At 36.4% G+C, this 22,548-nt stretch overlaps 4 protein-coding genes across 7 annotated transcripts; 3 read left to right on the top strand and 1 right to left on the bottom strand.

Annotated features, from left to right (window-relative positions):
- The first annotated feature begins 2,095 nt into the window (after window positions 1-2,095).
- Window positions 2,096-7,441, top strand: LOC111016932 (magnesium transporter, putative (DUF803)). 3 transcript variants are annotated; one of them, XM_022292517.2, is made up of 14 exons: window positions 2,096-2,365; window positions 2,538-2,683; window positions 3,061-3,148; window positions 3,260-3,321; window positions 3,511-3,596; window positions 3,714-3,787; window positions 4,693-4,795; window positions 4,880-5,008; window positions 5,109-5,208; window positions 5,408-5,464; window positions 6,086-6,176; window positions 6,253-6,322; window positions 6,536-6,638; window positions 6,880-7,441. In XM_022292517.2, exons 2-14 carry the CDS (start codon window positions 2,591-2,593, stop codon window positions 7,087-7,089), a joined length of 1,266 nt encoding a protein of 421 aa, XP_022148209.1. In that variant the 5' UTR covers window positions 2,096-2,365; window positions 2,538-2,590; the 3' UTR covers window positions 7,090-7,441. The 3 variants fall into 3 exon arrangements, with proteins under 3 accessions (XP_022148209.1, XP_087984343.1, XP_022148208.1); XM_022292516.2 differs by having other exon boundaries at window positions 2,099-2,365; window positions 5,345-5,464; XM_088128217.1 differs by lacking the exon at window positions 3,511-3,596 and having other exon boundaries at window positions 2,098-2,365; window positions 2,471-2,683; window positions 5,345-5,464.
- Window positions 7,442-9,399: 1,958 nt separating this feature from the next.
- Window positions 9,400-10,553, bottom strand: LOC111016873 (uncharacterized). Its single transcript, XM_022292428.2, has one exon. The coding sequence runs from the start codon at window positions 10,163-10,165 to the stop codon at window positions 9,566-9,568; it is 600 nt and encodes a 199-aa protein (XP_022148120.1). The 5' UTR covers window positions 10,166-10,553; the 3' UTR covers window positions 9,400-9,565.
- A 3,028-nt stretch (window positions 10,554-13,581) lies between these two features.
- LOC111016945 (cotton fiber protein) lies at window positions 13,582-14,408 on the top strand. Its single transcript, XM_022292542.2, has one exon. The coding sequence runs from the start codon at window positions 13,711-13,713 to the stop codon at window positions 14,215-14,217; it is 507 nt and encodes a 168-aa protein (XP_022148234.1). The 5' UTR covers window positions 13,582-13,710; the 3' UTR covers window positions 14,218-14,408.
- A 2,111-nt stretch (window positions 14,409-16,519) lies between these two features.
- On the top strand, window positions 16,520-22,151 carry LOC111016952 (P-loop containing nucleoside triphosphate hydrolases superfamily protein). 2 transcript variants are annotated; one of them, XM_022292550.2, is made up of 6 exons: window positions 16,520-16,685; window positions 16,879-16,977; window positions 17,127-17,256; window positions 19,718-21,409; window positions 21,500-21,573; window positions 21,664-22,151. In XM_022292550.2, exons 3-4 carry the CDS (start codon window positions 17,187-17,189, stop codon window positions 21,250-21,252), a joined length of 1,605 nt encoding a protein of 534 aa, XP_022148242.1. In that variant the 5' UTR covers window positions 16,520-16,685; window positions 16,879-16,977; window positions 17,127-17,186; the 3' UTR covers window positions 21,253-21,409; window positions 21,500-21,573; window positions 21,664-22,151. The 2 variants fall into 2 exon arrangements, with proteins under 2 accessions (XP_022148242.1, XP_022148243.1); XM_022292551.2 differs by having other exon boundaries at window positions 16,876-16,977.
- Window positions 22,152-22,548: the final 397 nt, after the last annotated feature.

Here is a 22,548-nt window from a genome sequence, read left to right as displayed (position 1 = left end):
TTGGTTGTTTGCTTCCAATCAAGTGTTCATTTCTCCCTTCTTACATTACTGCCATGCTGATGCTATTGCTGAGCCTATCACCCCCTGGGTTGGTCTTGGTTTTATGTTGGAACAATTATCAGCTGGGATTGTCTGTCAAATGGAAAAGTTCAATTTTCAGAATTGAAACTAACATTCATTTTCGTGGTACTTAAAGGGAAGGGGTTAATGCAACCATGGAGATGTTGATAGTTATCTTGGCCTTTTGGGCAATGTTATGTTTATGGGTTGGTGTCTTGATGAAAAGTTCAATTTTGGGATATAGATGGATTGAAATGGAACCAGCCTTTTCTTAATGTTATGGTGCCTCCCTCCCTCCCTCCCTCCCTTCCTCTCTCTCTCTCTCTCTAGAGATAGGAAACAGAAAATTGGTAAAGTTTGAAACTAGCAGGTAGCTGTAGAGTACTTAATGTTGTGGGTGTGGCCATGGGCGAAGAATAGAGGAATGTCAGGAAAATGTATCCCTCCTTTACACCTGTGATATATCTGCTCAATGCTGATCATTAGTGAAGCAATTATATCCACTCCACTTGTGTCCGGTTGGGGCTGGGAAGGGTCTCCTTAGTCCTCTGTGAAGCCAGGATATGTATATAATTCCAGCATTGTGGATGGCTTCAACAAGCAGTTGTAGTGCTATGATTGATTGCTCTGCCAGTTCCAATGAAACTATACATTGTAGTCATTCATTTTGGTTCTAATTCGTGGAGTCTTTTGGTCATACTATTTTAGAGGTCTAAGTTTGAATCTTCTGGTGAACTTAATACTAAAAATCTTTAATGTTTTTGTTTGGTGTTTTTCAAGGAGGTTGAAGATTTATCCATTTAGATTCGGAATGAAGAATCTAAAAACAATTGAATTTTGGCCCTTACTATGAGTTAAAAGTGGATTCATAAAGAGGATGAAACAATATAAAGCAACCGTTAAATTTAGTACTTACCTAGCTGATAGAATTGTTTATGGATCAAGAACAAAGTCTTAAAATCAATAACAAAATTGAAAGTTATGGTTAAATAAACACACCACTAAAACTTTAGAGTGTGTTTGGATTCAATAAAAAATAAGGGCATGTTTGACTGGTAATTCGGAGTCTTGAAAATCTGGACAACATTTTTATGTTTTCATAATTCAATACATTATTACATGAAAATGTTTTCATAATTCAATACATTATTACATGAAGAGGATAAACACTTTGATATATTATTTCTATTTCATGTTATAAATTTATTATTTTTTTTTTAAATTGCAACATGTAAATTGTAAACATAATTTATTATAAATTGTAAAATATTATAAAATAATAATTCTACAAAATTTATAACCAAAATGTTAATAAGTTAATAAATATTATTCTATATTGAACTAAATATTTAGATGGTAACTCAAACTAGTTTACAAATATATTACTAGACACATCTGTCTAACAAAAATTGAGATTCAATTTCTAAATCTACTACGAAACACATATCTAAAAATAAATAGGAATATAATTCTATTTTTCATTGTTCTCAGATTTCTGCTTTCAGATCACCAACTAAACGCACTCGAAGAACTCGTTTCGTAATGTTTATGTTTCTTGTTTCTATTTATTCATTTTTTAATAAAGAAAAATAAATTACATGACCCTAATATCTATGAATTCAAGTATAATAAAACAATATTTTTATTTAATATTTTGGAACAAATTAGAAATGAGAACACAAAAGAATAAATTTATTTTTATTATTTCTAAAATTTCTATACAATTTAAAAAATGTCCCATAAAAAAAAAAGAAACATGACCAGTTGTAAAATACGTAAACTCATCGAGACCATTGAAAACGAGAAAACGAGAAAACGAAAACGTTTGGTAACGGGGTCAAAGTATTTTCGTTTAACTTGACCAAATAAAGCAGGGCTAGAGTTACACGCGTGTGAGGTCTGTCCTGGTTAGTGCAGTCCGGAGCTTACCCGGTCCATTTGAACCGACAGTTAAGAACGCCGGCCGCGGCTTCCCCAACCCACCCTCACAATCACACTATTCTCTCCGTTCCCAAATTGACCGCTCAACTTCTCCTCTCATTCACTTTTTTCTTTAATTAATTCATTATTATTTCATCTTCTCCCTTCTCCCCTCTCTGCAATCTACTCCGCTTCCCCATTTCTCTCTCCTTCTCCGGCGTCCGACGCTTTTCTCCACATTTCGGATTCCCGTGGGAGGGAACAAGCAAAGCAACTCCATCCCAATTCCAAGCCCGCGATTTCCCAATGCCCCACTTCCCAGATTCCATCTTCATCTTCTCAACTGCGCCCCATCTGATTCTGCACTGACCCATCTTCCCCACAGGTAATCTCTTTCCTTTCTGCTTGATTCTTTACATTTAGGAATTAGATCCGTAGTTGTTTCTTCCTCAGATCTTGATCACCAACTACCCTTTTCATTTCTTGTCAGCTTTACGAGTAATTGGCATTGTCTCTCACTTTCATCATTTGGTTGTCTACTTCTGTGTTGCTTTCAGCCGCAGGCTGGGATCCCAAGCTGTATGCAGATTCGCTCACACGTCTTTAATTTATGGGGGATTGGGTTATTGGAGCTTTCATCAACCTCTTTGGCAGCATTGCCATCAACTTTGGGACCAACCTTCTTAAATTAGGCCATAACGAGGTTCTAACAGATTTCTCTTTTTCTCATTCAATCTTGGTCTACACTGTGACTGAACAAACCGCTCTTCGCCTTCTTTTTATTCCACATTTTTCTTGAGGATACAATAGTCAATGTGTCATGCATCATGAAACATGAATGTCATCTTTTTCTTCCAAAAGATAAAATTCCACTTCAAAGTTCAAAGCTATAAACTTGTTACACTAATGGTTTGGTAAGTAATAGCCCATTAAACATCTAAGTTGAATGTTTAGTGGGACTCAATTCGGTCGCATTTTTCCATACTTCTGGGTTTCGAATATTCTTTTTGGCATTGTTTCATGCCGCAACGTTGTTACTTGTCACATGTCCTGTGGTTTTTAAAGAATATACTTTTGCAGAGAGAGAAGCATTCTATGCTAGAAAATAATGGCCCTAATGGAAAGACACCAATTAAGCCCATTATATACTTCCAGACTTGGAGAGTTGGTAAGTGATTTTCTGGTGTTAAATTCCTTTTATGGCTTTATGTGTTATACCTTTTTTGGAAGAAGCCTACATTTCAAACCTAAAGCCTTATTTATAAGTTTTGGCGTGCAGGTATTACATTTTTCATTCTTGGAAATTGCCTTAATTTTATTTCCTTTGGATATGCTGCCCAGGTTGGTAGAAATTACTTTATCCCATTTCTTAATATGATTATATTGGTATTATAAGTTCATCTATGTGGATTTTTTAAATTCTTTACAACTTTTACTGGATGTTTTTATTTTCTATTTATTGTGGATTTCCTGTTCCACCTTTTTTTAATTCCCGTTGTCGTCCCCCTTCTCCCCACCCCTACCCTGCAGTCTCTTCTTGCGGCACTTGGATCTGTACAGTTTGTGTCCAATATTGCTTTTGCATACTTCGTCCTCCACAAGATGGTTACTGTTAAGTATGTAAATCTCTGTAGTGGAACGTCTTCAAAACCATGAACATGAAGGCACATAACATTTTTTCATTATTTTTCTTCCTAATTTAATGGTTCATGACTATATGGCTTCTTTTGCAGGGTAATGGTTGCCACTGCTTTTATTGTTCTTGGAAACATTTTTCTAGTTGCTTTTGGCAACCACCAGTCCCCTGGTAGATGCCATGCTTTTGATTTATTTATCTTTTAAGTTCTAATGGCTTGTCCTTCTATATGAAATGTCAAGAATGTCATTTGAGTTTTCCACGAAGTTTGTAATGATGAGGGGAAATGATCACTTAATAGACATCTCAAAACACCATCTGTTAAATTGCTAGAAATCAGCTGCCCAATATCTTGCAACCTGCATTATGATGGTGGTATATTTTTGTTCAGCACTTGTGACTATTCAGAATCACTTATCCTCTGGAAAAAATGTAATTAAGATTGCGTCAACAATTGATGTTGGCTAGAATTTAGAAATTAAACAAATAATGAATGCCTAATTTTTGCCATAGTTGATGCCTTCTACTTTTCCATTGCTATGAATAAAAAGATGACATATTTTATCTTTTGACTAAATATGTTGATTTTGGTAGATTAATGTTCACATTTCAGTTTGTTTAATGAGATCAATGCATTTAGTATGCCAAAGTTTACTGACTGATAAGATGCACGTACTGCATTTTCTTTAAGCAACGATACCTTTGACTCAATGCTAAGTAGTCTTTCATATGCATATTCCTTTGTCGTTATGCTGTGTGATTTAGATCCCAATTCTATGTGAAGATATTCAAGTGCCATGTAGTTAGGTTGTATAATGAGGCGGTGGTTTAACATAGAGAACTGGTTGTTGCTAATAACATTTTATTTTGCATTGAAGCCTACAAGTGTTAACCTCAATATCTAGTAGATTACTAACCAAAGAGGATTTCTTTCTGTCCACTACTAAGATGAGAAAAATTAAGGGGAAAGGGCATAAGAACAGGATGGTGGTGCAGAAAACATTTGATGCAATGAATTATTTGATCATAATCTGCTTGTAAATAATGAATGTTAATTTTTAGTCTTCTCTTTTCAGTGTACACTCCAGAACAGCTGGTGGAGAAATATGGAAATATAACTTTTCTTCTATACTGCGTAATTTTGATCTTGATTGTTGCTTTACATCACTCAATCTATAGGTTAGAATTTAATTGAACTCTTTTCTTCTTACTTTATATGAGGATTTTCATTTTGACCAATAGTTTCCCCTATGGAACATGCAGAAGGGGAGAATTGTTACTTTCTGATTCTGGACAAGATCTTAGACCGTATTGGCATATGCTGCTACCATTTTCCTATGCTATAGTTTCAGGTGCAATAGGCTCCTGCTCAGTCTTGTTTGCAAAATCTCTGTAAGTTCCCTGACTACTTTGTCCTTTTTTCTTGTTGGTACTGAACCCACTTGAATTTCTTGTTTTCATTCTCTTTCTAATGTCATGCTATCTGTTTTAGCTCAATACTGCTTAGATTGGCCATGTCTAGTGCTTACGAGCTGCATAGCTGGTTTACATACTCCTTGCTGCTTTTATTTCTCAGTACTGCTGGATTTTGGGTAAGTTCACAAATCACTATAGGATTAAGAACTCTACTTTTCCTTCTTTCATGTTTTTATGTTATTCTAGTGATGCGAAAAAACATCATTTCGTTAACCTTTAAGTCCATTATGAATTTCTTATCTATTTCCGCAGATGGCCAGGTTAAACGAAGGACTTTCCCTGTTTGATGCAATCCTTATTGTTCCCATGTTTCAGATTGCTTGGACTTTCTTCTCCATATGTACAGGTTTTATATACTTTAAAGAATTCCAGGTTCTCTCTCTCTCCCTCTCTCTCCGTGTGTGTGTGGCTGCTGTGTGTGAGACAGGTGTTTGTGTGTGGGGGGGGGGGGGGGGGGGGTGTTTGTTGATCTAACTTTCATGCTGCATGACACTGATTATGATCATGATCTCTTACTAAATCCACCAAATAGTTTAGGTTAGCCTGGGATCAAAGCTATGTAAATCGACTTTTATCATCAATAGTTGTGGTTTTTTGGGAACTCGAATTTTTTATACATGTCTATAGAATTTTATGGGCTGAGATGAAGTTTCTATTTATCATCTTCTTAACTCCTAAGGAATGAGATTCACATTTCTTATATGACTCAACAAGTAACCAAGTTATGTTTATTTTTTCCCTTTCATGATACAATAACTACTAGCAAAATTTTCAGCGTGGCAGTTGCTCAAAGGTGTCAGTCTATAATGCCAATTCATAAAACCTGTTTCTCTGTTTGTATAAAGCAGTAGATAAAGTGATCACTTTCTAACCATTCGTTTCTTTAACCTTTCATTTCAAGGTCATGCTGCCTGTTTCCTTTTAAACTGTTCATGCCTCGAGTATGAATTCAATTTGGGTAGCAAGCTTACCATTGCATGCTCTTCTAAACAGGTGCTTGATGCTTTGAGGACGACAATGTTCATACTTGGACTGATGTCGGTTTTCATAGGCATTTCTTTGCTAGCTCCCGATGAGCCTAGAGGTATTTTAATTTAGGTTCACATTAATTTTGGGATTGCATTGCAAGTATGAGAGCTTGATTGGAACATAAATTTCAGACGGGGAATTCAAGGATAATTCATCACTGGTTTCTGGGAAGTCCACTAGCATCTCGGCAGAAGAAGAGAGGTACATCAACTATTTTGCATGTTTAGGTGACATGAGTGTTTTCCAAAAAATCTTACGGAGTTCAAGACCACTTTCAAAAGGTGTCCTTGTTAGTTTTTATGGAAGACGTGAAGTATTCGACAATGAAAAATCTATGATCGATAAAGTGCTTATACTTTTGCCTTTTTATTTGCACCTCTTAACCCATTTCTGTTGCATACGTTTCATTTACAGACTAATCATGCCATCCAAAGAAGCAGCAGCAGAGACTAGGGAGGAAAGATCGTTTTCACAAGGACTCTTGTTAAAGATTTCAGATGTAATAGCCAAGGCAAAGGTACTGGAGTCCATTTCAATTTTGTAATTATCCTTTAAGCCTTGTTCTTTTGGATTAGAGCCTTTTATAGTTAGTTTAGTTTCTAGTTGGCTCCTCTTTCCGGCCTGTTATTTTGTTAGCACTTCTGTGATCTTTCACTCATTTTTTTTCCCTAAAAAAAAAGGGGATTTTTCAAGCTAACTTGCTTGATGGTCAACATGTTTAATCTGTTTAACCACATGCCGTCTTATTCTTTTCACAGGCTGCTTTGGCACTTTCTCTGGGTTTTGGAGAAGTTTCACTGAATGCATCTGCAGTACTTGTGATGCCCATGGTGTCATCAAGGATGACTGGCTTTAGAGGAACTGCATTGGAGCGCCCGAAGTTGTTCTCCACGAGGAAGCCTGATTGGAGTAAGGTCCCGTTGGATGAGGATACAAAGGTGCTCGACACAAACATAGGTTTCTCCTAAAGCCTTTGAATAGGAGTAGCAGTAAAAGAAAAATTCGGCTGGAGTGTTAAATCAATGCCTTTTCTCACTCTCTATAGGTATAGTAGTTAGGATTCATTATACCCGTTATTAGCATGTTCTTACATAGAATTATAAAAGACAATATTGTATATTATGAAGTAACATTTTTTTCCTCATAAAGCAAGATAATATTTCCTCCCAGTTTTTAGAAGACTCAAACCTTACGATTATATGGGAAGAGCAGTCTTAGTGCTGAAATGATTCCTTTCCGAACTTCCTATAGCCATGCCCAACTTTTGGAGTTTAAGTTGTATCAATATTGAAAGATAATATAATTTAGGCTTAAATACTATTTTGTTCTTTTTACTTTAAATTTTGGTTCATCTGGGTCCCTATACTTTTAGCTTTTGTCTATTTTAGTTTTAAATGTCTGATTTGGTTCCTATCCTTTAAAAAAGTGATAATTTTGGTCATTCATTTTCTTTTTTTTATCTCTCGTTGTTTTTTAATCATAATTTTAGCATGAGACTTTAGTTAATAAGTTTCTTGAAGAGTTTTCATCGTGTATAAAACTTGTGTTAAATTTTTGCAAATAGAGATCAAAATGATCACTTTTTAGAGTACAAGTTCCATGGATGTTTTGAAAATATAGGGACTAAAATAAAAAAGTCGAAAATATAAGGACTAAAATAAATCAAGTCGAAAGTACTAGTAACAAAGTTGTATTTAAACCAAGTATTAAAAAAATTTGAAAGGATAGAAGTGAACTTTTAGCAATAATGTTATGGAGGAGAGGAGGCATATTTAACAGAATTTAGTTGGAGCCGGATCTATTTTCGACCAGTTTATAGAGCCCACCTTGAACTTAATTCTTCTTTCCAAATCGTTCCTTGTAGCAAACAGAAGGGAAAAAAAAAAAGTATAATAGAATGTGGGAATAGGGATTGTTGAAATTCTTACACTCTGATTCCACCGACCAGAAATTGAAAATACAAAATCCGCGTTCTTTGCAGATTAGTTACGTGGTCTTGAATCCCGAAATGAGACCCACCATCCTTCCCTTTTACACCACCACCCAATAATGCCGTATTAAAATATAGAGACAGAGAGATTACAGCTAACTGAAACAGTGACCCTTTAACATTCCGAGAACGAGGTGGGGTTGGACTTGGATTACTGCAAGTCTTCCTGTTAGTTAGGTCAGGTGAACAAGGGTGTCTTTTCCTTTCTGCTACTTGGGTTTGTCTAATTGGATCCTTAATGCATGTCTTCATAGCTGCTATGAGTAAGATTTTTAGAATTATAAAATAGGTCATCTGTACCAGGATCACAATTTAACTAGGCCACTAGCAGGTGAGATCGTAAAGCCTGCTGGTGGATTTATGTTGTAGTTCAATTCAGTGAGATTAAAAGTCACCTTGAATCTTAGTTCAACTAGTTAGAGATTAGAAGCCACTACTCCAAGTGGATTATTGCCCAGGTGAGATCAAAAGTAACTTAGTTTGTCATAGTTTAGGTGAAACTAGAAGCTATCAGGTGGTTGTAACCCAATTCGATGGGACCATAAGTTATCGGGCGGCCATAATACATAATCAAAATAAGTGAGGAAAAAATTCCATTTTTTTGGATTACTTTTTTTCTGGATTAGTATGAAAGTCACTTGTGCTTTGTAGCCTAACTAGACACTTGAAACAAACGTTAGGTTCGATGAGGTCACATCAGAAGTTTGTAATGACATGACTAGTAATATGTTCTCATACTTTATGCTTACCAATTACATATGGTTGTAGCACTGACCTATTCTCTGCACGTCCAAGCAATGTCATTGCAACCCGTCATAGTGCACACACCTATTTAAGACATCCTAACTAGTCATAGTTGAGTTGTGACGGGTAACGAACATCAACCTATGATGAGTGACAATTGGCTAGTGTGACTCAATTGGCAACCTTGTACAATTTTCTGAACTCACAAGAAAGATAGAATAGAGATAGGGGTGGTACATTTTTTGTCCTGTCAAAACTTTGCCAAACTTAAAGTTGAACTAACCAAAGCATGTCTGATGTCCAACACCTTTTTGTTTTTGGAAGTAATTTCCAATCGTGCTTTCCATTACTATCTTCAAACATAGGTGTTTCACAAACACCCGATTAATTGCGCAACAACTCAGACAGCGTAAATTTGTAAGGTATGTTGGAGCCGTAGTTTCAGCTTAACAAATAAGCCTCTCATACCAATTACTATTGGAATGGTACATCTTACTGAGAGAGAGATGGTAAAGAAAAAGCCCATTAATGCTGTCACTTTGGATGAAATCAACGACAACTTAAATAGTTATTCAATGCTCAGATGTACTCATAAAAGTAGAATCCTGTAATGTATTTTCTCAAATCCCAAGTTTGTCGAAAGCGACAAAAGAATAACAAAATGCATCAGTGGAAAGCAGACGACTTGAGAGGAATAAGGTTGGTTGAGTTCAAGTATATTGCAGTAGTTGCAGGCGTCGTTGCATCTTTAGCTGTTCATAGAACCTTGTGATGAAGTCCTCAGCCTGATTGTCCACTTGTCCACTTTCACTGCTACATTCATTTTCCTCCTCAGAGGAATAGTTGGATATTCGTACAGAGAATGGGGAAAGGAGTGGGCTTCCTTTCTCGGGAGTCATGGGTTGAAAAGTAAAGGCTTTGGGTTGTGGGTGTAGGTAGGCGTAGGCCTCTTCATCTCCATCTTCTTCTTCCTGTTCTTGTTGCTGCTGCTTTGTTTCCATTTCCACAGGAAGATTGATACAGGGGAAGTAAGCGTGGTATTTGGTGCTGCGCTTTGACACATGGGAAAAAACAGGATTAATGGGAGTGTTGCTGCAGGAGAATTCATAATCCTGTAGGCCGAAACTGCCATGTGCCACATCTCTGCCGCTGAACATGAAGTTGGACACAGATTTTTTGAACAGCTTCCCTCTCTTGACCATCAAATTCATGTCCATGATGAACCTTCGCTTGGAGATTAGACCTTTTCTTGCCATTAGAATCAGGGTCACCTTGAGAACATTCCAAAGCCTCTTGGATCTCACACCCATGATTGATTTTGATTGTGATTGTAAGAAATGAGTGTGGCAGGGTCTGAGCCTTGAGGCTGGTGCGGGTGCTCTTGAGTATACAAGAGAAAAGTTCCAACTCCCAGTTATCGAAATGGGTGTGGCTGTCTACAGCTGGGATATGATGACGGGTTTCTTTGTTCCTGCGAGGTTCTTGCAGACCTCGCAGAAGCAAAGAAAACCCGGACCAGAAAGAGGAGGAGATGGCTGATGGGGAACATCAAACGCAGCCTTGGATTTTTATAGGAAAATGGAGGTTGTGGTTGTGGAGCCATACCCATTTAATTTAGAGGAAGCAACGCTCCTGCTGCTCCTGTATTTGAAAATTGAGCTCCAACCACCGCTCCTAATCCATCTCCTCTGTATTTTTTTCCTTGTTTATTTGTTTTAATATTAGGAAAGAAAATGTTAAGAGTTGAGGTGCGTTTTCAATGGAAAAACGACAGAAATTGTTTGGAAATTGCTGTTATGTGTGAAAAAGAGAACAGATACCTTTTCCAACAGTACATTTGCCCCCATTATTATAAGCTCGCCACTGGACTAACATAATCTTGACTTCAGTATTTATAATTTTATTAAGGTTAAAGAATATTTTTGGTATTTTACTTTAGTTGAGGTAACAATTTAATCTCTAAACTTTCAAAAGTAACGTATTTAGTTATTCCACTCTCAAATTGGTAACAATTTAGTCCCTGAAATTAAGATAAAAATTAACGCTTAAGTTTGATAAGAATCTTCATAGTAGGGCCTAAATTGTTACATATCAAAGATTTAAGGACTAAATTATTATCAATATGAAAGTACTGAGACTAAATCGTTCTAATAAAAAGTTAAATTTAGGGATTAAATCATTACTTTAATGGAAGTATAGGGACCGAATATGTTTTAGCCTTTTATTAATTAGGCAACAAATTTAGAGATTGAAGTTTGAGAAAGATATCAATTGTTGCCCAGTAAAAAAAGCAAAAAAAGAAAAATGAAGATATCAATTGTTAGCTGTGGAAGTAGTCATATAAATATTCACCGACTTTTAGAAGAGAAGAGCCGGTGGGTCAAGGAGACGAATGTTGAAAGCTTCTCTTTCTATTGTTTCTTCAAAGAAAAGGGAGCCAAAACGGCGCCGGATGATACGCAAGTAACGTAAGTAGGAATACCCATTTCAATTTTCATATATGCTAATTGCTGTGCCCTTCCACATTAAGTTTACTGAGAGTGACTGTTGCTCCTCCACCTGCAATCATATTCTCCTCTTTTGAAATGTGAGTCATAATTGCAAAAAATAATTGTTTTTTTGATAGCCTGCTCCATCCCGAATAGACGAACATGAACAACGTGAGGGGATAAACTTGTTTTTCCCTTTTTTTTCCCTTGAGTACAACAACCTGTGGTAGGATTTGAACACACGACCTGTTATTTGAAGATACATATTCAAACTAATTGAGCTATGTTCAAGTCGACATCGGGGGAAGAATTTTCAAAATGATAAATTATGTTGATTATTTTAACTGAACCAATAATACAACTCTAACGAGTAAAGTTAGTGTTGCACTCCTCTCAAACATACTAGCTAGTTTACCTTGCTACCATCACACACCTCTTTAGCCACCTCAGCCTTCGGCAAGAAGTGCAAGTTGGGTAACTATGCAATCATAATGTTATAGTTAGTAGCAGTCTTATTATATGAGACCAACCATTAGTTAAATGAATGATTTGAGACTGGACGACATTAATAGGAGTTAAGCCAACGATGAGCTCAAGTGTTGAGCTCCATGTTGAGAAATATAGGTGAGCTCAGGAGTTGCAATAAACTTTGGGGTGTCAAGGTCGCTCAATCATTAGTTTGCTAGCAATCAAACAATGGTACTTTGGTGTAATAGTTTTTGCCAATCAAGTAATAACCTAACTTACCTATTTACTCACAAGCAACGTATATATAGAAGATCCACCTACTTCCGTAGTATTATATTTGACGTTATTAGTACGTTGTCTCGTTCAACTTATAAGTATTTGGGACAATTATAAATATGGCAAAAATATTTAGTATCACTAGCAAATTAGCAACCGCATTTAATTTTTTCAAATATAGCACTTTGAAAAAAACGAAGGTCCAATTTTAAAATACCCAAATGATATATATCTGTAATATATATGACTACTGATACATGTGTATGATATACTACTGATATGAGTGTCTAATATACTTGTAATATGTATGTGATAAACGTCTGATATATTACTAATATGAGTGTCTGTGCAATATGTATGTGATATACACATAATATATTACTGATATGAGTATCTAATATATCACTGATATGAGTAAAAATTTGTGCTATATTTGAAAATTTAAAAAACAAGTAACATATTTTAAAATACATAAAAGATTTTTCTACTCACGGTAATTTTTTTAATATTTTCTAAGAACAGTGCAACAAAGCATTAGATCTTCTGCAGTTAAAGATTTGATTTGACCCAAACATAAAAAATGGTCCTGAAAATTATCTGTGTTCTTATTAAGTATTCTCCAACCACAAAATGGTGTATCTCTCTCCTCCAATCCAATGAGACCACGCTTGTCATTTTCTTTATTAGTGTCCACTACTTCCACTAATTGGCTGTCTGTGCTCTCAATCATATTAAAAGCAGTTTTCTTTTTAATTGTGTATCCTCTTTTTGTCATTTATACCCAAAAAGCTGAAGTCGTTATTTCATTTGCAAACCAACACCATGGTTTCTTATCTTTTAATCACTTGCCTTCCCTCCCTTTCTCCATTTTTCTTTCTCAAATCAAAAAGAGAGAAGAAAATGACTGTGAGCGGCCTTGGAATTGGCACCAAAGTTATTCCCATTTGATTAAAGTTGTTGGTAACATGAGGGGGCAGTGTCCTTTCTTTATTCCTTTTGACCTTAACTTTATTCTCTCGGTGATTGACCTGTTGCCTTTCACTTGATGTTCTTTATACACTTGTCCCTCCACGCACACACACTCTTCTCTCAACAATTATGTCGTCTGTAGTCGGAAGAAAACGCCAACATGAACTTAGCTCAACAATAATTGACATTTATCTTTAATTAAGAGAATTATGAGTTTGAATCTCTCCCTCCCTACTTGTTGTACTCAGAAAAAGCTTCAATCTTGTTGGTTTGGAGCTTCTGGTACAAAGTACAAACCGGCCACTTGTTATCGTCTGCTGCTTTTACTTTCCTTTGGCCTCGTAATTCGCATTCAAATTATTCCCAATCCCAATATCCCAATCCCACTGATTGAAGTTGTTGCTGTTCTTGCATTCCGCCACGCGTCCTGTATTTGATTGGTTCGAAGTTTTACCCCAACTTTTGGAACGACATGTCCCCCCCACTCTCTGCCTTTTCTTAACGACCACTCTTCCTTCCAGCAGCAGTGCCTTTGCCTTGTCTTATTTAGGCCAGGCCTTCCATATCTTCTTCCATTTCCTCCTTGTGCTTGCACTTTCACTCAGCTTTTCTTTGAGTTTGGTGGGTAATGTTCATAATTGGACGAGGTGAATATGAAGAAGGAATCAGCGAGAGGGGTCCTGAAGCAGATGCTGAGTGCGTTGAGCGCCATGGTGAAAAGGAAAAGCCGCGCCCTCAAAGCCCGTCTCATCATCCACTCCTTGCTTTCCAACACAAACTTCCTAGTCTCCTCAATCTCCCACAAGCTCCACCCTTTAACATCCACCCATCAACACGACCAACACCGCGAATTACAACCGCCCATGGAAGAGGCGGAGGCGGAGGTGGAGGTGGGAGCGGAGCAGTCCCCAGATGTGAGGCTGAGGCAGTCGCTGGTTGAGAGTGCATTTGATGAAGATCAGGGCGGAGGAAGCGGAGTAGGAGGGTCGGTGATCGAGATGGTGAAACATTCCAAGGAGGAGGCAGGGGAGGAGTTCTGTCTGGAACAGGACATAGACCATGTTGCAGACTTGTTCATTAGGAACTTCCATCGCCAGATGAGGATGCAGAAGCAGAACTCACTCACAAGGTGCTCATGGACAGAGCCCTTTGAAGTTTGAATTACCCTCCTTGGCTTTCCTTACACATACTTATTTTTTTTTGTTTGTATGAACCATTACTACTCACCAGGCTGCCATCCAATAAAATTTTTGCCTATATATATTGTGTTCATAGGCTTAGATTGCTCCTTGGCTGTCTTCTACATTGTGGGGACTTTAAACTGTGATCAAATACACTGCATTTTTGTCAACTTCAAAAGTGTTTGTTTGTTGAACTCAATTATACAAAAAGAATTCCCTACATCTTGGGTTTGGTATTGGTGGCTCAAATACCACTTATATGTTTAAACCCATCTCCCAATTTGGTGTCGGTTCTTGTTTCATCCATCTAACTCCTAAACCCTAAACCAAATATCAATTTTTATCATAAATTTTTAAAAGTAATGACGTGACAATTTGTGATTGGCTAAAATTTTTCTATCGTTAAAAATTACAAAAGTATTAATTACAATTTGCAGCATTTATTCAAGTTTAAAGTACAATACGATGAAATTAGAAATCCAGGATAAAAATTGACACACTTTACTAAATTTAGGGTAAAAATTTAAAAAATTTCCTCAACATATGAACAAGTACCATACTAACTTAATGATTGGGTATATAATAAAGAGGTCAATTAGATAAAACAAGGACAAGTGGTCGAAAAATTTTAGTTTAAAATGTATTTCATTTATTTGATCATTCGCCAAAATTAACATGTCATATTAATAGATGCATAACACACCAAACCAATCGAAAGTCAAAACAAACATAATTAAGCGATAATTAATATATATCTCCAACTAAGAGTTTGTAAGTTTTATCTTCCACCGCCCCACATGTTGAAAAAAAAACACACCTATCGAATTGGTTAAGTATATGTTATACTCCTTAATGTATGTATATATTTTTCAATTTGGTTCCTATTTTTCGAATATACCTTTGTTATTGATAAATATTAAAATTAAGTTTGAATCACTTACCTAACTCGTTGTATTAAGAAAAACATGAAACAAAATAGTTTTTCAATTAAACACTCAAGAAAATTTATAATTTATATTCCCTCCCAATTTTTAAAAAGTTGGCAGAAACTTCAACTTTCTTCTCTTAAGAGACTAAAATTTTGCAAATTTATTAAGCACAAGGGATTGTTAAGATAAACCATTGAAACCCTGAGAGAAAGTGTTATGGATTGTGTTCCAAATATAGTTAGAAAGTCCAAATGGTGGTTAAAGCCCTATTGTCTATATAAACCTTTCTCAAAGATGTATTTGGCAGTCGATTGAATTACAGAAATACAACTGCTTCCTCATCTCTTTCCACTCATTTTATGGTATCAGACACTACAAAAATCTAAACGACAATACAAAAGAATGACTGGTTCTATAGAAGTCAACTCGAAAGTCACCATGAATGTAGTCTTGCACAAACAATAAATCCAAGTAACAAAATAACGACTTTGAAACTCAGTGACAGAAATTTCCTCCTCTGGAAATTTCAGGTTCTTGCTGCATTAGAAGACCATGGATTGGAAGAATTCATTGATGAAGAATCTGGAGCTCAACAAAGATACCTGATAATAATAGAAAATTCAGAATTAACACAAAGACAACCCAGCCTATACAAAATGGAAGAAGCAAGATAGACTCATTATGTCGTGGTTACTTGGATTGATGGGAGAAGAGATCCTTACTGATCTTTTCCATTGCAAGACATCAAAAGAAATATGGAGCAATCTTGAACAGATGTTTACCAGCAGAAATCTTGCTAAGGTGATGGAACTCAAAACCAAATTATAGAACATTATAATTAGAAAAAGAAATCTTGCACTTAAAAGATTACATGCGTCAAATCAAAAATCTAATTGATTCTTTGAAAGCCACAAGTAAGACTATAACTACAAAAGACCACATACTACATATTCTATCAGGATTAGGCTCAGAATACGAGTCTACTATATCTATAATCACTGCAAAAACTGGATCAGTAACAATTCAAGAAGTCACTTCTTTATTACTATCCCATGAAGCCGAATGGAAAAAATAATTGACAGCAACACAAAGAATTGATTCATATAAATTTATTTATTTATTATTATTATTATTTTTTGCGAAGTTATAATAATCAAGATGAATAAATACTTGGATAGTACATGAAATAAAATGGTAAAAGTTTAAAAATATGTTTTTTTTTAGTACAAAAGTTTTAAAATATGTCGACTAAAACAAATCTTATTTAAACTAAAATAAATATACCCGAATATCAAAAAAAAAAAAAAAAACTAAAATAAATATACCCAAAATTCTCAAAAGAGTATCTGCTGCTTATTTCTTAACCCAGTCGTACAAGCAAACACCCTACGCTTACGGTGACAAAAATTCTAGCGCCAGAAAAAAGTGAGAGCCGAGAGGAGATTGAAGAATTCGTACGTTCTCCCGCCAGACAGCGATCGGCATACAGAGAGCGTCCGCCCTTACATTCCATTCCAAGTAATCTACTCCGATCTCTTCCGTTCTATTCTGTTCTGTTTGTTGCAGATTGTTCCACCAAAATCTTCACTTCTCGCATCATTACTTGCATTCGAGAATTCATCTATTTGATACGCATCACGAAGATTTTTTTTTTTAGGCACAGATTCCACATCATAATGGATGCACATTTTTGTTTATAATGTCGCAGCAGGTATTGTATCAAACAAAAGATTAGGAGAGAGGGAGATGCACTTGGACGCTACCAATTTTCTGTGGAGGTTCCGCTTAAACAATTGATCAAGTGATTCAAGTGAGCTTATCCAGATGTTAATTACTTAGTAAAGAACGAGAATTTTATTAGTGTCCCTTACAAACCCCTGATTTTATTGGGATTCCTTCCATCTAGCAGCTTGCCCTTTTAGATTTCTGGTGAAGGTTGTTTATTTATTTATTTTTCAGGAATTGCTGTGCTTGCTTGAGTCCTTTTCATCTAAACAGAATAATACCCAGTTCTTAGTTATGGAAAACGATAACAGGAATGGTGTGTCCGAAGCATCGACAAAATCGACAGATGCTGATAATTCTGGAGGTAAGAATTCCTTGTTTATTTGACACACGAACATTTATGTTTGTACTTCTCGTTACTTTGATATGTGCTATTTGACGTATTTATGTTTGCTTGGTCGTTTCTGGCTAGGTTCTCTATGTTTGTTTTCATTTCTTTAAGCCCCCAAAATATTTCGTTATTCATGTTTAAAATTTATCGTTTATATTATTGCTGAAATCTTGCTAATATTATAAAATTTGAATTTAGTTCTTCTCGTTCCATTGAGGTTGGCGGAATCTATTACGACATATGTATAACTGAAATAGGCTAATTGATGATGTTATTTCTATCTAACTGAAATAGCTGGAATAGGACAGGGAAATTACAATGTACCCGGGAATTTACTACATCAGTTTGCTACTCTATGATTAAATTTGCTTTGATTTTACGATGAAGGCAAAATGGCCCAAGTATATAAATATTGAACAGGTCTGGAAATGGTTCATTTGTCTGTAACTTTGAAGGCAAATATTTTGTGGTATCTGACAGGGGTGAATATTCTTCTGCTTTATTTTTTAGTCTATGTCCCAATTAGGAATATGGTGTGTGCACCACAACTAAATTACTTGCTTCAAATTCATTATTTCCAGGTGCCTGTCAACAATTGTTAATTTTAGTTCCTGCCAGCAATTGTTAATTTGAATCTGAAAATTCCTAGTTATTTCTTATGGAACGTAGTTATTCTTCCTGCCATATCTTCAGCTTCCATGTTACAGTTCCAGGTAGTGGAGTTGGGTTTAAAAACTGGTTCAACAGTTTGTCTTGGGAGTTAATTTTGAATTGTAAACTCCCCTAATTTGGTTCTTTTATATTGATTGAAAGAGGTTAATATAAGTCCATTACATCATCTTCGATCAAATGTATTATTGACCACTTCAGTCTACCTGCTAGTTTGTGGATGACCGTGTTTTTTAAGAGCACGAAGGATTTTGAACTAGACATCATGAAGAATCTTCAAATGGATCGTTTCTCATAAAAAGTTAAAAAAAGGAAAAAGGATCAAGAGGAATCTCCATTATACAGCAATAGAATTTCCCCATCTGAGAGATCAATATCCAAGACAAAGAAGGATGTGAGGCTGTATCAGAAGGGAGTAATGTCAACCCTTGTAACGTTAGCAAAGGAGGTCTTCTTAACTTAAATGCCAGTACCCTTTTTCTCCATCGTCTTTAAGACCAACCACCAATTCCTTTTAGAAGAAAATGGGAGTTTTTGTATGTAGAAGAGCCTCTAAAGGGATAGTCCTCTATTAACAAGAGAAAAGAAGACTGTCCGTTCCTATTTTTTCCTGAGGGAACCAAGATTCTGCCTTTCTTACCATTTGAGCCAGCTTTGCTATTTTAGCGACATATTCTTTCTTGCTCAATTTCTTTTCCACCTAATAGACATAGTCATCTCTCTTGAAACTCCTTGGGAAAATTTGTGGGTGAGAGGTAAGCCAATTAGGTTTCTGAAGCAACTAGCTAACCAAGGGAGCCCCATTGGAGAGAGATAGAGTATGGGTAGTCTTTTCCATGTTTGAAAATCCTAGTTCTGCTACCTCTAATTTTGTTATTGGCTTCAATGTTGAAAGATTTCTTTTCCACTACCATTTGTTTGGAAAAGAAACTAAAATTTTCATTGATGACAAGAAACTAGAGTTTTTATTGATGATATAAAAGGTACAAAAGGAAACTATAGGAGAAAAAGGGTACTGGACTTATATAAAAGGTGTCTGAACAACTTATGCTGTTTTAATACCTCCAAGAACCAAATTCTGGTCAAAGAATTGACTTTTGTTGGATGCATTGGGACGGTGGGCTGTGGATCTTTTATCTCTGTAACGAATAGGGAAAAAAGGATTTTGTAAAAAAAAAAAAACCCGGAGGATCTTCTTTCCAATTGAGAGGGTTGCCGGATGAATGTGAAAATTTGTTGACCCTGACAACAAGTTTTCCGTGAAGGTCACATATTCTGCTACCTCTCCTAATGAAGCCACCTAGAAGCAGATTATACTCAGCAGCAGAGCACTGCTTCTGGATCATGTTCTCAAGTATCAGTTCACATATCATGATCCATGCATTGCTGTGATGTAACTCTCGATTGCCAGTCATCTGCACACAAGTATAATTTCCTTACTCTGTTACCAAAGATAGTGAAATCTTCTTTGCTATTATTGTCATGATTCTAATTGAGGTCTGCTCAATCCATTAAGGTTTGGCAGCATTTATTACAGCCTAAATAGCTGTCATTGTTGGCCTAACTGACACTTACACTAACTAATTTAAACAATGGGTCATGTAAAATGGAAGGGCACTAGGAAATGTTACTGTATTTCCCTAGAGATTTTACTCATTGGCTGTATAAGTGATTTATCTGTTCTTTTTGATAAACTTTTTTGTCATCTTCTTGATAAATGATCTGGATCTTGTCTAATCATCCTTGAACTTTTGTTCTGATGTAGAATCTGGTGTTAAAGTGAAATGTAAAGATCAGAGAGAAGCTTTGCCTGGCGAACCTAAATGTGTTGTATGTGGTCGCTATGGTGAATATATATGTGATGAGACAGATGATGATATTTGCAGCATGGAATGTAAAGAATCAGTCCTACGGAGAGTGTCAAATGCATTGCCACCAGATTTGCCATCTCCTAGAAGACTTCCTGCAGCTGATGAGTGCTTTTATGTTAATGATTCTAATCAGTTGGGATCTTCTTCTTTGACTTCTGAGCAGACTGAATTGCTTAGGAGAAAACTTGGAATCAGTGTGAAAGGAGACCTAGATTGTGCCCCTATCTTGTCATTTTCTTGCTGTGACCTTCCTCAGAAACTCCTCCAAAATCTGGAAACCGCAGGCTATGAGATGCCCACAGCTGTCCAGATGCAAGCTATACCAGCTGCTTGTTCTGGTAAAAATCTGCTTGTTTCAGCTGAGACTGGCTCTGGAAAGACTGTGTCTTATCTGGTCCCAATAGTTTCTTACTGTGCTCGTGTTCGCATTGAGTGTTTCCATGGCCAAAAGAAGCCACTTGCCATGGTTCTTACACCTACGAGAGAGCTTTGCATTCAGGTTGAAGAACAAGCTAAGTTGCTTGGGAAAGGCATGCCGTTTAAAACTGCCCTTGTTGTTGGTGGTGATGCCCTAGCTGGACAGCTCCATCGTGTCCAGCAAGGAGTTGAACTGATTGTTGCTACTCCTGGCAGGTTGGTTGATCTTTTGATGAAGCATGATATTGAACTTGATGAAGTGAGGACTTTTGTTCTGGATGAAGTGGATTGCTTGCTCCAAAAAGGCTTTCGCGATCAGGTATTACAGATTTTTAGGGCTCTTTCAAGACCACAACTCTTGATGTATTCTGCAACTACCTCTTTCGAAGTTGAGAAGATGGCAAGATCGATGGGAGATGGTGCTGTTATTATATCTGCTGGCATTTCAAATAGACCAACCAAGGCTTTGAAGCAGCTTGTTATCTGGGTAGAATCAAAGAATAAGAAACAAAAGCTTTTTGACATTTTAGCAAGCAAGCAACATTTTATGCCACCTGTTGTAGTATATGTAGGTTCAAGACTTGGGGCTGATCTCCTCTCAAATGCAATTACTGTTACCACTGGGATAAAGGCATTGTCAATTCACGGGCACAAGTCCATGAAGGAGAGACGAGAAGCCATGAAGTTATTTCTGGTGGGAGAGGTACAAGTGATGGTGGCTACTGGGATTTTGGGTAGAGGGATGGATCTTTTGTGTGTGAGGCAGGTGATTGTATTTGACATGCCAAATTCCATCAAGGAGTATGTCCACCAGATTGGCAGGGCATCTAGACTTGGAGAGGAGGGCAAAGCCATAGTGTTCGTGAATGGGGAAGATAAGAATTTATTTAAAGATTTAGTGGAGATTTTAAAGTCGTCTGGAGCACCTATACCTCGAGAACTTTTGAATTCGCATTATACAGCAAATTCTTTGCATGCAGCCAAGAACCAGAAGAAACGAAAGCATAGTTGATGGAGATTCATGGAAGAATTTCCATCCCAGCACTGGCACCAAGTAGATCTCCATCTACTTACGAATTTACTTTCGCATTATTAATGAAATCATTGTAGCATTCCAGTGTTCATAGTCCTGGTGGAAAGTTCATTGCTAAACCTGTTTACTCTGAAAGGTATGTTGACATTGTGAAATCTTCCAGTCAATTGTAGAAGTTCATAACTGAGCCTGTTAAGGTACTGAAGTTTTGCTACAACACGTGCAGTAAAATTCCCGTGGTCTGCTGGCCGAATGAGGTGCATGGTATTTGAAGCTTCCCAAGAGCAGAAACTTTTGAAGGTAAGCTTTGTACTAAGTTTCGAAGCTAGATGAAATGCATGGTCGAATATTACTTAAGAAAGAATTGAACAGTTTTTTTTTTCCTTCCAGAACAAGGAAGGCCTACGCCAATGCTGCTATGTTTCAAGAATGTCGTTGCTACATCCAGTTTACAGATGATGTGCATTTCAACTCGCGAAATGGAAAAGCAACCAGTGGTTCATCAATTTATAGTAACTGAAGATTTACCTGCAAGCTTACCTTCTCAGCTACATTTACGATCCAATAGATTATGCAAGCTTGTGAAACTGAAAATTGGAAGTATCGGTCAACTCCATTTGTTGCGGTCAATTTAGAGGAGGCTGCTTGCCAAATGATGGATGCTTTGAAGCAAGGGAGAAACAATGACTTGAATCAAATCAAGGATCTATAATTTTGTATGTGATGGGAGGATTGTGTAAATTTACTGCCCTATCAGGTTTTATCAAGAGTCGTGTTTAAAATTTTTCAGTACATGTAATATAGTAGAACTCATCTTGAGTTGTTTGTCCAACACTTGGGTTTAAATAGATAAAATTATGTGTTATAATTTTGAGAAATGAACTTATCTGGACCTCATGATATTGGAAAGAAATTATGTTGTGAAGAGTAGATTTCATTAAATGAGGTGTAATATATATCTTCAGAAGATAATTTTAATAGATGATTAGCAGAATTGTTTGTTGAAAAGATAAAGGGCCCTGTGTTATGAAATTATAAAGATCGTGAAAATGTCAAAGCGAAGCGGTAATTAGCATAAATCATGAAGTTGTAAGTTCGATCTTCCACTCCTACATGTTGTACTAAAAATAACTAAATAAATAAAGATCATGAAAATAGGGATCTATTTTATTTCCTTCCTGCTTCCAATGCCAACTTCAGACCTTCCATCACAGTCTAGATTCCCACGATAAAGGGGCGTATGTAGTTCTTGCAATTGAGGCGTATTCGACTCCT

Source organism: Momordica charantia (assembly GCF_013281855.1).
Source record: "Momordica charantia cultivar OHB3-1 chromosome 8 unlocalized genomic scaffold, Mcharantia_2.0 BLBB01000008.1, whole genome shotgun sequence".
In the NCBI taxonomy this organism is placed as follows: Eukaryota; Viridiplantae; Streptophyta; class Magnoliopsida; order Cucurbitales; family Cucurbitaceae; genus Momordica; species Momordica charantia.
Note: the sequence above shows the minus strand (reverse complement) of the source record. Positions and strands in the feature narration are given on the sequence as shown.